This window comes from Brienomyrus brachyistius, chromosome 15 (genome assembly GCF_023856365.1).
Source record: "Brienomyrus brachyistius isolate T26 chromosome 15, BBRACH_0.4, whole genome shotgun sequence".
NCBI classification, from domain to species: Eukaryota; Metazoa; Chordata; class Actinopteri; order Osteoglossiformes; family Mormyridae; genus Brienomyrus; species Brienomyrus brachyistius.
This window is the reverse complement of record NC_064547.1, coordinates 10,131,169-10,146,319: the sequence shown is the minus strand read 5'-3', so window position 1 is coordinate 10,146,319 and position 15,151 is coordinate 10,131,169. Positions and strand designations below refer to the sequence as shown.

The following is a 15,151-nucleotide window of genomic DNA, read 5'->3' as shown; positions in this document are numbered from 1 at the left end:
TGCTGCAAGATGGCGATGCTTGATGTTAGGATGACTGAAAATGAAGTTTCCTCATGCGGTGAGCCTGCATGCATGCAGTTAAATTACTAACCTGAGTGCAGTGCTCAAAAATATCTGCTACTAATTTTGTTTATGTAATGTTTTCGGTGGAAAAAACTGAGACCACAGCAACATTTTCAGTTTCACTCTTCTCGATTTGTGGGTATGAGCCTGTGTAAAATGCACATTTTTTTGTGAGCTCCAGTCTGGCTTTTCCCTGTTTCCCATTGATGAAGGGCTTCTTCCTCGCTTCATAAGTCTTCAGTCCTGCTTTTATGAGCCTGTTGCCTATTATCATAGCCTATTATCATAGCAGTGCACTTCACACCACTCAATGTTTCCCATTGTTTTTGAAGGTCTCTTGAGGTCAACCTCCAATTCATGGAGCACTGTCGGATAAGTGGATGGCCATCTCTGGCATTAGAAAGTCGCTTCTGCCCTCTACCCTCCCATCACTTGCCAGACTTCAGTTTGATCTTTCAGTCATTGTGTATGACTGTGTTATGAGGAGGATGTGTAGGCTTTTCTGGTCCCGTAGGCTTGGGGGCCTTTTGAGAAACTCCTGAGAGATTGAAAGGCAAAGAGGAAGGTTGCATTAGCCATAACAGTTGACATAACTAAGATTCTATAAATGATAGGGGCAATGTTATGCGCCTCATCTCCGTTCAGAGATATATATATATAAATTAATCTATCTAAATGTGCTTCTGACCTACTTTTGTCCATGCTGCAGCCTTGCATATGGGTGCAGTGTGAGGCTACGTGCTGAGGGCCACAGAGCTGCAGCAGGCGTCTGGCTCGTGTGTAGTTCTCCCTCTAGTGACAGCTGATGGTACTTCATGTCTACCATCTGTATCACCTACTGCGTGAAACTTGATCCTGGCAAAAACCCAGCCGCAGGGTACCTCTCTGGCTCAGGTCAGTGGACCTAACGGGGTTCTTCTGCAGGTGACCCATGCCAAAGCTGGGATGCTTGTGCCTGTTACGTGTGAATGGAAGCAGTCGATTCTAGGGGCAATGTATCTAACGATCATGGTTTTGGGGCACATAGCAGCCATATGCCCTGCTAAGTCTGACACAGACTGGCGAAAAATGCAAAATACCTATCATTCTGTCTTTCTAACTAAATGGTCACACAGGCATCTCAGGTTCTGTGGTAAGTACTGGAAAATTTGGCATGTCCTAAAACCGCCTGTCTGGGCACTGGACACTCACTGGACACCCGGATTACATCTTTAACGGTTTCTTTGTAGAATGTCTATTGGGCACATCTTAAAGTAGGCACTTGGGGTGCAGTAGTTGCTTGTTTTCACAGCAGCCTCCTCAGATGCTTATTGCCCCTTTCATCTGGCAATCCAGGCCGACAGTGCCCACGTGGGGCACCTCGGAATCCTTCACATAGCGTTCCCGTCGAGCTAATGAAATGGAGAGGGAGTGGCCCGCCTCCCTACATTCCACGCATTAATGACATCCGGGCGAAGCCCGTCCATCCGTCGGAGCGGCCGTCTGCGGGGGTCGTGTCGTCATTCCGCCTGCTTGTCCGGTGGAGGAACTCGTGTTTCTTTTGTGAGCGGTTGTGTCATCACGAGGACGTCTGCGTAGGGGCTGTTATCGCCATCCCCGCACCCCGCCAGCGAGGATGAGTCACCAACTGCTGGTGTTTTCCTCTGTAGAGGAGTGCTCACGGTGCCTTGGCAGTTCCTGGCGGCTCAGAGCGGACCAGCGCTTACATCCCAGCTGTAGTAACAGTGAGCATACACTGTTTGTTTTCCCTAGGGGAGCTTTGAGTCATGGGTTTTTCGAATTTCTTGCAGTACACACGTGCGTAAGCATGAATTAGTGTATTTCTTCTAAACTTTCAACAGTTTTTACCATTAATAATGTTCCTTTTTCTGATTTATAGCTCAAATACAAAAGGCAAACATTTCTCCACAGCGATTAAACCATGAGCCCGTTCCAGAGGTGTGTTGATCGCGGTTTAAAATGGCACACATCTTAAAACGTATGCCCCCGCCTCTTAAAGCTGGCCCAGGTAATCCCAGGACTGCTAACGGACAAAGCAAAGGGCTAGCTTATCAGGCACAAATGTGTTCGGTCTTAGTGCTGTCAGCTCTTCCTGCTGGCAGCGTGACCCAGGGAGATGCCAAGATGTTCCTGTTTTTAAGTCCTCAACACAAAGCTGAACAGTCCTGCTGGAAGCTGAGGTGGCTTGAAGGTCTTTCTGAAATGCTGATCTTTCAGCAGAACATCTAAATATGGGTCTATGAATTACTGTCATGTGCACCCCTAGTTCTGTCTTCATGTTGGCTATGTTTAGTAGGCTGGTACTTCATTGTATAGTAAAAATACTGTAAAATTCCCTGTGGGAGAACATAAAGCCAGGTAGGCTTGTTTCTGTGTATGTTTGCTGATGTAGCTTCCTTAATGTAGCTGGAACAACCCACATTACCTCTCTCCGTGCAATAAGAGGTGCCCGCATAGTTAAATGGCTGCCTTACTTTACTGAATTGTCTATCTTATTGTCTGTAGCCTGTCCTTTCATAGAGCTGAACTTCCCTGATGTCTGTACAACTGCATTTTGCTGTCTGTCTAAGAATCTTTGTTAGATGGTGCATCCTTTAGTGACATTTTGAATGACTGTTTGGTTAGATTTGGTCAAAACTTTAGGCAATTCGTGGGAAAAACTCAGTTTTGCTTTAATGTTTAACAGCAATTAAAGTGACTGAAATTTGTATTGGCTAATTACTTTCTTTTTAATAAGGGGTCTTAACTATTTGTCTTTCTTCACAGGCAGCGATCAATGGTGTGATTCCACAGGAAAATGGCATCTTACAAAGGTAACCCTGTCACACACACGCACACACACACACACACACACGCGCACACACACACACACACGCACGCACTCTCACTGTCTCTCTCTCTCTCTCTCTCTCCCCCTCTCTCCCCCTCCCTACTTCCCTCCCCTTCCCCCAACAAGGGCAATGAAGTAGGTGTTTATTAAGGGGGAGAATGTACTGTTCTTAGAAATACAAACACATTGCTCTTTTCTGATGTGGCTCCTGTTCTGCTTAATTAATGAAGCTCGATTTGCTTAGGAAATGGCACTTGGCAGTCATGAGAATTTTAAAGAGAATATTTGTGCCAAAAAAATATGAAATATGTGAAATAAGCGACCTTAATTTTATATGATTTCTCTGTCCACTCAATTGTTCAGATGGTCTAATTGCTGTATATTCATTTGGTGTTACAGTGACATTTGATGGTACGTTACTGGGGTCCAAGGGCCGATTCCATCAGCAACACAAAATCAAAGCCCCCTGGTAACATTTGCAGAACATATTATTCTAATGGTTTCAGTTTTCAACCGGTACATCTTCAAAATCTCTCAAATACTACAAAATTACCAAGGGGCCAAATCACGGTTAAAATTCAGTGTACTGCCATTTGACACGGCCGAGCTGGGAGGCCTCAGAATAGCCTGAACTTCCTGGTTGGTTTTAAGCTTGGTTCGGATTTGGTGATGCTGGTAGGTGAACCCTGCACTGAAACCAGTCTCATGTTTGACAGCCTCTCGCATGATTTCTTGCACTGATCTTTGTATCTTGCGTTTCTTGCCTGTTTTTTGCTTTTCTTCGCCCCATTTGCACACTCACTTCGGGCTGAAACGTTTCGCGTGGTTTTTTCCCCAGATCACAGGGGGGCCTGCCTCCCTAACCCCCATAATGAAAGGGCTATAAATGCGTGGCAGAGAGCAGTACAACACGAGAGGAAGGCAGAAATGTGAACTGATGCTGGATGGGAAGGCCCTGAGAGGGGCATTGTCCTCGCCTAACGGTCATTCCTTATGAATGCGCTGAGCTGTTGAGCTAAGGAAAATATATTTAAGCCATTCACATTCTGTTAAACGGTTTGTTTTGTGTGTGTGTGTGTGTGTGTGTGTGTGTGTGTGTGTGTGTGTGTGTGTGTTTGCGCGCGCGGGGAGACTTCGGGCATAATTATGAATGAGCCGACGGCGTCATTTACATCCACCCAGTTTACGAAGTGGCTGGCACTGGCCCGCACTTGTAGGATGGCATCTTTCATAGAACTGCCCCCGGCGAGGTGAACATAGCCAGCAGGGTACTCGGAGACCTTGGCATCTCTGCCTGCAAAGCCTGTGGATGGTTCAACAGTGCCATCTAGGAGTTGGTGATAGGATTGCAGCTCTTGGAAAATATGTGGGAGGGGGAGGGGTGTCAAAATAACAGAAACACTACATGAAAAAGGACTTCATCTTTGAAGCTACTAAGTCCCAGACGCAGCTGCAAAGGTGTGTCGTATGTGGTTGAATGCCAGTTCCTGCTATGTGTCAGATATTAAATAGTTCAGACAATTAGATCTTTGATATAGGAGTTTTTAAAAGATAAAGATGCTTTATTGTCATTGTGCAAGTACAGTGAGATTTCGTTTGAAGCAGCATGAAGGAGCAGATCTGAAGAGGTCAAAGAGTCGGCGCCCGCACTGCACCGCAGAGACACTGCAGCATCACTTAATGTGTCGAGGGGAACAGTGTCAGGAATCATGGCAGGTTTACCAAACATGGGCAGGTTGCATCAGCCGAGGCGAACGATGCATGTGAAAGAACACTTTGAGGGAGGGATGGACACTTAGCATAATTACTAATCAAGTCACTTAATCATCATTTCACACATATGAAACGAATTGCATCAGACAGCTAGAACAAAGAACAGTTGAATGATAAACACAACAGTAAATTCTGGGGTGATGATATATAAAACAATACGCGTAGTTCACAAGAATAACATCTACAATGACTCGTGCAAAGTAAACAGTGGTGCAAAACTGTGCATATACACAGTAGGCAATTATAAATTAAAAACGGAAAAAAACAAGCTATATTACGTATGTTTCCCAGACCGTCCCATAGAGCTGCGATAGTGTGTAATTGTTCTGGGATGCTTTCATTTGGGAAATGTACAGCGCACATGTTTTAAGAACAGATTACCGATCCCACAGCTTCTTACTAATGCACCATTGATGACACAGATTCTATATTTTCTTTTCTCTGTGTGTTTTACACATGCCAGTAAAGGAGGCCTGCCTGAGAGGCTTGGCTCAGCTCCGAGTTCTGAGGATATTGCCTCGATAGGCATCCCTCTGGGCTGTACGATGGGAGATTGAGCCTTTATCTGCCTGTCCCTTTCCTGGGTTCCGGGCTTAGGGACAACCTCCCAACGATGATGAGAAACCCTTGTGTTGTGTGGCAGGACCCCTTGTATCCCAGAACAGCCAGGGTAATATCTGCCCGCTAATAGTGCCTTAATCATTGATATCAATCTCATTGCCCTCTTAGAATGTGGGTTTGATTCCTGTCCAGGGCGTCCCCTACCCTGTGCCCTGTGCTGGACTTGGCTTCCTGTCCAGGGCGTCCCCTACCCTGTGCCCTGTGCTGGACTTGGCTTCCTGTCCAGGGCGTCCCCTACCCTGTGCCCTATGCTGGACTTGGCTTCCTGTCCAGGGTGTCCCCTACCCTGTGCTGGACTTGGCTTCCTGTCCAGGGCGTCCCCTACCCTGTGCCCTGTGCTGGACTTGGCTTCCTGTCCAGGGCGTCCCCTACCCTGTGCTGGACTTGGCTTCCTGTCCAGGGTGTCCCCTACCCTGTGCCCTGTGCTGGACTTGCCTTTTGCTTGCTGGGACAGGTTCCCAGCTCCCCATGTCCCTTTCCTGGATTAGTATTTATGGGAGATAGATGTATGTTGGTGATGGTATTTGTTGTGTCTGCAGGATCTGAGTGGAGGGGGAGTGGAGTGCCCCCCCCAACTCCAGCTGTGGACACATGTTTCACCGTTGTTCTTCTAACGGCTGGTTTGTCCCTTCTAACGGTTTCCCAGATGCCCCCTGAAGCCCAACGTCTGTGACCTTTTTGTATTGTAATTCGGTGGGATAAATGCTGCGTTTGTGCTGGCCACTGGCACCCCGAGGAAGAGAGAAGCGCCTTTGTCCGTGTCGGGACAGAGAAAAGACATTATTTACTGCCGCGTGGGACCGGTGCTCCGGGGAATTCAGCCCCCGGACAGGGAGAACGAAGGAGTCTGAGAGAGAGGCCATTTTGTGCCCCTGCCTTCTGAGGCGATGGGAGCGACTCCCTCTCCTAGACAATGGCGTGTCTGTTGGATCTTTCCCATTTTATGCGGCGAGTAAAGCCTGTTTACATTAACTTTGGAAACTGTTTGTGTTGCTGGTGCACTATCAGTGTGGCTGCCCCAGAATGACTGAGATGGAGTTGCCCTCCACCCCCACCACTGTCTCTCTGCCTCTAAAGTGGAGCCGGGGGCCATCCAATGAAAAGGACAGGCCCTTTGCCATTGGCGGAAGCCTTGCTGTAGCGCTAAATGGGGAGAAGGTTCCGGTGCTGGGCCGCAGAAGGGCTTTGCTGTTTAACCTGGGTTTACAATGCCTCTGAATCTGTGTCCCTGTGTTTGTGCCTGCATGTATGTACTGCTGAAGAGAAGCCCCATGCAAAGCTCTGTTAGATCTTTAATTGTATGTGTTTTTATTTTCCAGCAACTTCTCTGGCGAAGGTTCCCCGACTGGCATGTTCAGCCTCCGCAGTCACCCGTCAGCCGCGGCACCGGCCCCGGCCCCTCCTCCTCCGCCCTCCTCGTCCACCTCCTCGTCCTCCTCAGCCTTTTGCCCTGTCCTCCCCACGCGGCACATCGTGGAGAGGCAGCCGCGCATGCTAAACTTTCGCGTGGAGTACCGCCAGCGCTCCGTAGAGGTGGTGCTAGAGGACACCGGCACAGTGGGTGAGGGCCCAGGGCTCATCGATGCCCCCATCAGGTTTGGGGTGTGATAGCTGTAGTCTAATTCAGATGTGAGTGGAGAGGTTGCTAAGTGATCGGGGAATAAGGTGCGGTACCTGTTAATAGATCAGCATCAAAAATATTGACTTTGATGCTGTTACCTCTATCAATACTAAATCGTTACTGTAAAACAGTCCCATTTAAATGTTATATCGTTTTGAAATTAACAAGAATAATTATGACTTAAGCCAACAGCAATAATATATAATGTAGTTCTAACATTTGTCAGTGAAATGTGTATAGGTTAAACTCCATTTGATGCATATATTCTAGTGTTAAGTTGGCCTAAAGTTAATTTGGCCTGGCTGTGACAAAACCTCATCAGGAATATAGTAATAGATTTATTTGTGTTTTTCTATTCATTATTTTGCCTTGCCTACTTTTCGCCCAAGGGGAAAGGGATATGAATAAAGTCACATGTGGGCTAAGCATTACTTTAAACAGAAACATAACTGCTGAATTACACGACTGTCATGTGTCTTACGTCAGTTATCATGCACAAGTGACTGTCTTTAAACTCTGTGTATAAATCAGGCTGAGCTAGAGGCTGATGCTTTGCCAGGTTACACATATTGCCTCCTCTGTAGCAGCGTTTACACACTGGGGCTGTCAGCTCTGCAGGTTCACCCTTCTCCTTTGACTTAAAACCAAAATAACATCACACCTCACTTCTGCCCCCCTGCTTATCAGCCACAGATGGGCTGTGGGCAACAGCAATCTTCCATCCTATATAACTTCTCTGTACAAGAGACGCGTGAAATAAGTGCGACTGTCTCTCCCCACAGTGCTGATTCTGCACGTTCGCGTAACTTATTAGTGTCCTTTGATGTATGTAGTAGAGAAGCATGGACCTCTAATAATTATGGAGTGACTATGACAGAATACCATGGTTGTGTAAAATTGATTTGCGTACTTGTAAATTTAGTTTTGTACACTTACGCAGAGATGTGCACACTTGTATTTTGGCCTAGTACACCCGTGCAGCAAAATTTGTCTTTACCAAAAAAAAAAAAAAGTTTTGCACACTTGTTTTCAAAGTAATAGATTTACAACTTCACAACTGCACATGTTTCCAGAAGCCATGTTGCGACTACGAGACGGGATTACAAGTGCACAAACTCAATATACGTTTGAACGGAATACTGAGATTTCCGCCAGGTTTCTCACGTAGCCAAAGTTCTGTAAACCTGTAATTACCAGACACAGAGCAGCAAGTGGGCGGGATCTGTGAGCCTCAAGCCATGACAGCCAGTCAAAAATCACGTGACTTTTGTTTTGGGTATTGGTTGGATTCACATAACTTTCAAAATACTGCTCCATTTATGTGCTTTCAGGACAGGAATAAATCTACATAAAGGGATTCCTTCCCTATTCGTACACTTGTAATAATTCCGATTCCTGGTTGTAAGCGGCTTCTAAAATATGTGCAAATGTGAAGATGCAAATCTGCAACTTTGGAAACACGTTTTTGTAAACAAACTTTGCTGCACAGGTGTACAAAGCTAAATTACGAGTATACAACCACGGAATTCTATCATAATAGTCACTCCATAAATAATATCACCTTTCTGTAAACGGTCTCTTACCACGATATTTTACTTACAGGTACACGGTAATTTACGTACAGCTTAGCAGTGGAATCAATATTTTTCGGCATGTAATTTCTTCCTTGGTTTTCTTGTGTTTGTGGGCGTATACACAGTCGCCTTGGGTCACTTTTGTTTGGTTTGCATAACTGGCATGTGAGTACGACACTTCTGATTGGTGAGAATGACAGTCAGACAAGGAGGACGGCATGGATTTGTAAAACTGTTCACACGACAGTTTTAAACCCTGAGTCAGATGTGTTGTATAATGCATATACCAAATCGCAGTCTTTGCGATTTGTTAATCGCATTGTTTCAAATTCTGATTTCGATCTGAATAATCATTCAACCCTAAAATTTGCAAAATGAAAGAATTATACAACTTTAAAGTTTTGGCATCACATGATTCTCATGGGTATTGGAATTTTGGGAATATCATGAAATTTTAACAAGTCTGTTCCATACGTGGAAAGTTTTAGGGGATTTGATCATTTTTTGGGAATTTTCTTTGTAGCATGTTTGAGTTGCCATTCATCAAAATGTAATATTTTCCATGAGTGGCTGTTATTGGTTTGCTTGATTTATTGATTTATTTTGCCGTCTGGATGCTTCTTGCTTGTCAACAAGGCGCATTTAACTTCAGGTATGCAGTAGCTTGTACCTGCTAGCTTGTACCTTCTAAAAAGGAAAACATGCCAGAAAAATGTAAGTTTCAAAGCTTTGGCCATGAAACGATGACTTTCACTGGGTGTTAAGAGTAGATTATCCATCCATTTTGAAAAGCTAAATTTAAAGTTTGTAAAATTGCTGTTGATCTATCAAATGTGGGAGAGGGAGCCGTTCACAGCCACGCAGACTGTAATTGATGGATTTAAAATACTGTGGCTGGTTGGCTCAAAGACAGCATGTCTTTCTGTTTATTGTAAGTTATGGAAATTCAGGGAATAGTCGGGGAGTGTCACAATTTCCTATCTCGCTTCTTCGGCCTCCGTGTGTCTGAGTGGCACAGTCTGGAGCAGCAGACAAAAATAATGCAGACTAAACTGCACCCCCCCTCAATGCTTCACATTGGGACTGGCTGAGTTTATTGAAGCGATTAGTTTTTTAGAAACCGTAAGGCGAATTGTCAGTGTGGTTTTTCTAATGAAAGAACTAATCATTCCAGTTCTGAGAAGCAGTTGCTGTTTTGAACTGCCTGTTAACCACACGTCTGGTGCAGATGCATGCTTACAGCCATCTCTGGAGGTTCTGTACCTTGTTTTTGCCTCCGCAGGAACCTGGGCAGCCCTCAGCTGCCTGGGATCAGCTCTGCCAGAATTGCCTTTTCAGGTGTCTTGGTCTGGGCTTTGGCAAGGTTTAAATCTCAGGGTGTTGGTATTGTGCAGTGATTGTTTGGTACTTTGTGATAAAAGCAGAGTGTAATGGTTTTTCGAACCTGGGGCAGTTGATGAAAATGGTGTCCATCCTCCACTTCCATCTATTGGTGGAGGAGGGAACTACTTCATCTTCTCTCCTTTTCTCTGTAGGTGACATCAAACAGATCCTCGAGACAGAGCTGCAGATCCCCATGGCGAAAATGCACCTGAAGGGCTGGAAGACGGGAGACGTGTCTGACAGTGTGAGTTAGTGGCAGAGGTGCCGACCCGGTCCGAATAAGACCAGCCCCAACATATGTCTGACAGCGCGAGTTAGCGCCATAGGCACTGGCCCAGTCCTGTTTCCGACAGAGTGAGTTAGCGGCGGAATTGCCGACCCGGTCAGCACGAGGTCGGCCCCCGCCTGTGTCGGACAGTATGAGTTAGTGGTGGAGGTGCCAACCCATCAGGATTAGATCGGCCCCCATCTACGTCTGGTAGTGTGAGTTTATGCTGGAGATGCCATCCTGGTCAGGATGAGATCGGCCCCCGCTGGTGAACGACAGCTTTCCAAATGTAGGGTACAAACAGCTTGGAGTATTTACAGATAAGTTTATGATGTCAAGTGAAATCCAGCAGTCTTACTCTTGTAGACATTCATACAGATGCGCAAGGTATGTGTTGGCATTTACGTATCCATAATTTTACTTGTTTGCTAGATTTACTGTTAGTCTTTCAAGTCTCAACAGTTAGCCAGTAATGAGGCCTGTTTTCGGGCTTCAAGAACCTCTAATGATGACTCTTCCCTTCCTCCTTATGTTTGCCTGTTCAGACCGTCCTGCGCAGTTTACACTTGCCCAAGAACAACAGCCTGTATGTCTTGACCCCCGACATCGCCCATGCAGCAACGTCCGGCCTCAGCAGGTGAGTGCCCTCCGCTCCTGGGTCCTTGTCCTCTGCTTCACTCCAGTCAGCTGACCTTATGTGGCTGAGCTTCAAGTAAATCTGCTGTACCATTCACAGGAAAACTGTGGCATCTTAACCTGCATCTGTGATTCAGCATTTTTGTGGTGTTCTATGACCGTATGGTACATTGGTGGAAAGGTACGGGTCACATGGGTCCTTCACCAATTGATTTTTATTTTGTGCGTTGGCTGGTTATTCTGATACGTCGCTGCTTGTCTAGGGTCCCCAAAGATGGTTGCTGGCTGCCTGAATGCTCTTCACATTGGGCCCCTGCAAAGACTTTGGAATTGGCACTTCTGGTGGTGACTGCATTGCGCAAACGTAGCACCATTTTAACTCCGTGATGTGCTTTTCGTTCTCAGCTGTCATCGCAAGTCAGGATTTTGTTATGTTTAAGCCAAAGGAAGACACGGGTTAAGACTGCCGTACTAACGACTTAAGGTACATCATACCTAGCAGTCAGTTTTGTGCAGTGATACCAAAGACTTTTCTGCCAGTCGTGGAAAAAAATCAGTACAGAATGAACTGTGTGAGCAGTCACATCACCTGAATTGTACTGTTTGAGCCGGGGGTGGTTCTACTGTGGGCGTAAATTACGGGGGGGTGGTAACCCACTTAATAGCTAGCATATGCTGTACTTACAGTAGACACTAAGTGATACCCCTGTGGATGGGTGTAGAGTACCGGGGGGGTTGGGGGTGGTAAACCCCCCAAATAATTAAAACTGGCTAATACAACCCCCTGGATCCCCCTAAATGGGTGCGCTATTAGAAAACAATGGTTCTATCTGGCACTTTTAGTGAGAAGCGAACTTCACAAGAAGTGTTAAAAACAAGCAGTCATGCTGAGAAGCAGTGGAAGTGCCGATGACCAAGTAACATTAATTAGTCATGAAGTTAGCTGCAAATATTACGGTTATATTAGCTGTCTATTTAGCAGCAAAGTTTAAACATTGTATCCGGCATGTTGTTTTCCTGACGTGTTTGGTGATTATCTGAAACGGCTGGCTGTCAGTTTATGACTGTTTTTGTGAACTTTCATCTTGAATTTAAAAAAAAAAAAACATTTCTGTTCACTTTTCAGAAGAATAGTCTTACCTCTTAATATGACCTCTTCCCACAAAGTGTAAACCAGCCACCTGCGGCTGACAACATTAGTGTCAGGCAGTTTGAAACTGTCTCGTGACACGGTTTCATTTATAGGTGTTTGTTGAACATCCATCCATTTTCCAAACCGCTTATCCTGCTGGGTTGCGGGGGGTCCAGAGCCTATCCTGGAAGCAATGGGCACGAGGCAGGGAACAACCCAGGATGGGGGGCCAGCCCATCGCAGGGCACACTCACACACCATTCACTCTCACACACACACCTACGGGCAATTTAGCAACTCCAGTTAGCCTCAGCATGTCTTTGCACTGTGGGGGGAAACCGGAGTACCCGGAGGAAACCCCACGACGACATGGGGAGAAAATGCAAACTCCACGCGCACGTGACCCAGGCGGAGACTCGAACCCGGGTCCCAGAGGTGTGAGGCGACGGTGCTAAACACTGCACCACCATGCCGTCCCCGTTTATTGAACATTTATGACTGAAATGGTTCCAAATGAACTCGGCTGTCAAATAACATCAGAGGGTTTATTACATTGTTATGAAATTGAATTTCATTTAATCTTGGCTTTTTTATTTTTTTGATTCAAGTCACAAAGTCTTGTATTTTGTTTGGTTACTTATGGTTAAGGTCAGTGCTGTATAGGGATAATAATAATAATAATCGATACTTTTATTGTCCCCGTAGGGAAATTGCCTTTACGCCTCCCACAACTTGCTCTTTTTTCATAGAGGAAGTTGTCTGCGAAGGGCTGCTACCCGTAGCGGCGCACAGGGAGCTGGGGGTTAAGGGCCTCGCTCAAGGACCCACAGTCTGAGGCGGGGTTTGAACCTGCGACCTTCTGATTACAGGCACACAGGTTTAGCCCGCAGAGCCACACACTGCTCAAGGTAGTCATAGTTAGGATTAGGGTTTTGCCCATAGAAATGAATGGACGGTCCCATCAAAGATGAATACCTGCATTGGTGGTGTCCTGAGCCTTCAGTGGGAGCCATGCCCATGTAACCTTCTCTGTCCTGCCTTATTGTCCACTCTGCCATTTCTAAGTCTGCCCCATTGCTCTGTTTAATGAGAACTATTGCTTACATGTGACATGACTGTGTGTCTCTCACTGAATATCTGAAAATGAAGATCTCTGCCGGCTCTTGGCGAGCCTGCCCCATCACTTAAAAATCAGAGATCGTACCTGTTTGTCATCCAGGCCAGCTAATACGACGTTGCTTGCTGAAGCTATTTGGATAATTCTTGCTGTAGTCAAAGGATAGAGCAATAAGGCTGCCTCTTTGTCTGCCAGGGGGGCACCTGCTAATGACCAACATATTCCACCCACATCTATGTGTAAATAACAATGTGTAAAAAAAATATATATATATTTTTTTTTTTATTATGGTCAGGTTTGAACACTAGGTGGCGGTGTGTGTTTGTTTAATAGAAGCTGTCAGCCTTGGTACATTCAGCTTAGGATCAACATTCCTGAGAAAATGAGAGCACATAATTTCCATTTCAAAATAAAAGCTATGAGCTGACCTCTGGTGCTTGTTTTTTTTATATATAAATTTGGATGCCTTCAGTTGACATGCCACAAAAGTACTGATCTCACACGTTTACATGATTTAAAAAAATTTTTAAAGACCCTTTAAGCATCTTTTTAGATGGTTATTTTCCAGATTTTTCTTGAAATACTGAGTAATATAATTAATACTATATTATTACTGCTCACGTTTATTTTGGTGTGTGTTTAAGATGGTAATCTTTTTAATTTTATTAAGCGACTAAATACTCATACTAAATTTTTGCATGTCCCCTCCCCAAAAACTCAATATGGAAAACGGCTGAAAATAATGAGTTTTTATGTGATTGTTTAGATTCTGGTGGACTGTTTTGATTAGTGGTTCTTGTTGCGATGACACTCGCAGATGAGGCCAACGTTTCCCTGTCGGGGGAGACTTCGCCAGCTCTGCCCTCTGACAGTCTAGTATCGGCGGCGCCGTGCATCTCTTCGTCCACTGCCTGACTGTGGCCGGCAACCTGGCTGGTTAACCTTTAGTGATGGTGGATACCAAAGATGGCGTTACAGGAACGTTACAGAGCCTTCCCGGGTTCGGGGGTCGACTGGGAGGAACAGAGAAGGAGAGAGAGAGCGAGAGGGGTACAGGCAGGCAGATCTGTAAGTCCTTATTAGCCAAAGTGTTTCAAGTGCTTGCTGGGTCACTCATAGCAAGGGGGGGGTGTGGTGTTTAATTATGTGTGTTGATTAAGTTGGCGGCTGCCCTCAGTGGGGAGCCCAGTGGGGAGGGACGACTCACCGCGTCACACGGAGCATCTGAATGTCACTGCGCTACACTCAGCAATACATGCTAGCCCTGTTGCTCTCATTTAGGTCAACTTGTCACTTTTTTCTTTTCAATACAGCTCTCCCCCCCTACTTCTAACATTGGTGCCAAATGTACGGTTTCACACCTGCGGTAGACGTCAGTATGCAGTGTGTTTGCGCTCATGTTTCCTGGGTATCGAACCATAGCATCTCAGCCAGAATGGTCGGTGAATTACTGTTAAGATACCGGGTCCGCCCCTCTGCGGTCGTGCCCATAGCTCTCCACGCTCTGCCTGTTGTGGATTTCTTTTTCCCTCGCAGCTCTAGTTGCTCGTTATCCCAGAGAAAGATATTTCTGGCTCGGTCTGCGGGCGCGTCGCCGGGACGTCTCGTGACCCCCTTGCTGTCGGCTTCGACAGTTGGTGCTGTAGCCTCCCGCTGCCGTTAAAAATAACTGCTGCTTCCGCCGCACAGCTCTTAGGACCCCGCCGCTCCCTGGCTGTCAAAGCCCCCTCGTCCCCACGCTCCTGTCAAGTGGGATATAAATACCTGTTAGAGTTGGGGGGGGAGGGGGGTGCAGCCACTGAATGGGTTATTTTGGGGGGGGCCTTAAGTGATGATCGCTGTGACCTCACTCTCTTTAGCACCGAACAATAAGGTTACGTAAAACATTTCTGAAGCTCTTGCTTATTAGGGGATAAGTCATGAATTTAAGGCACATTTTAATAGATGGTTAAATACGTGTCAGGCTTAAGAAGGTGTCCATTTCTGCCTTAGATTCCACTGCAGCCTGGTGCTTTATTTCATTTCATCAATCTTAAGTGTTGGAGAATCAGCCCTGTGGATATGCCCCCCCCAGAATTGTCTGCTGCTGTGAGATCCGAGCATGCTAACTGTATCTGTGAACATGCCTTTTTC

At 46.0% G+C, this 15,151-nt stretch overlaps 1 protein-coding gene across 1 annotated transcript in view; it reads left to right on the top strand.

The window, feature by feature from the left end:
* The window catches only part of faf1 (Fas (TNFRSF6) associated factor 1), an 82,117-nt gene that overhangs the window by 16,170 nt on the left and 50,796 nt on the right, over positions 1–15,151 (top strand). Inside the window, exons 3-6 of the mRNA XM_048975877.1 lie at positions 2,830–2,876; positions 6,607–6,848; positions 10,018–10,109; positions 10,679–10,770. Coding sequence (XP_048831834.1) covers positions 2,830–2,876; positions 6,607–6,848; positions 10,018–10,109; positions 10,679–10,770 — 473 coding nt within the window. The remainder of the gene's footprint in view (positions 1–2,829; positions 2,877–6,606; positions 6,849–10,017; positions 10,110–10,678; positions 10,771–15,151) is intronic.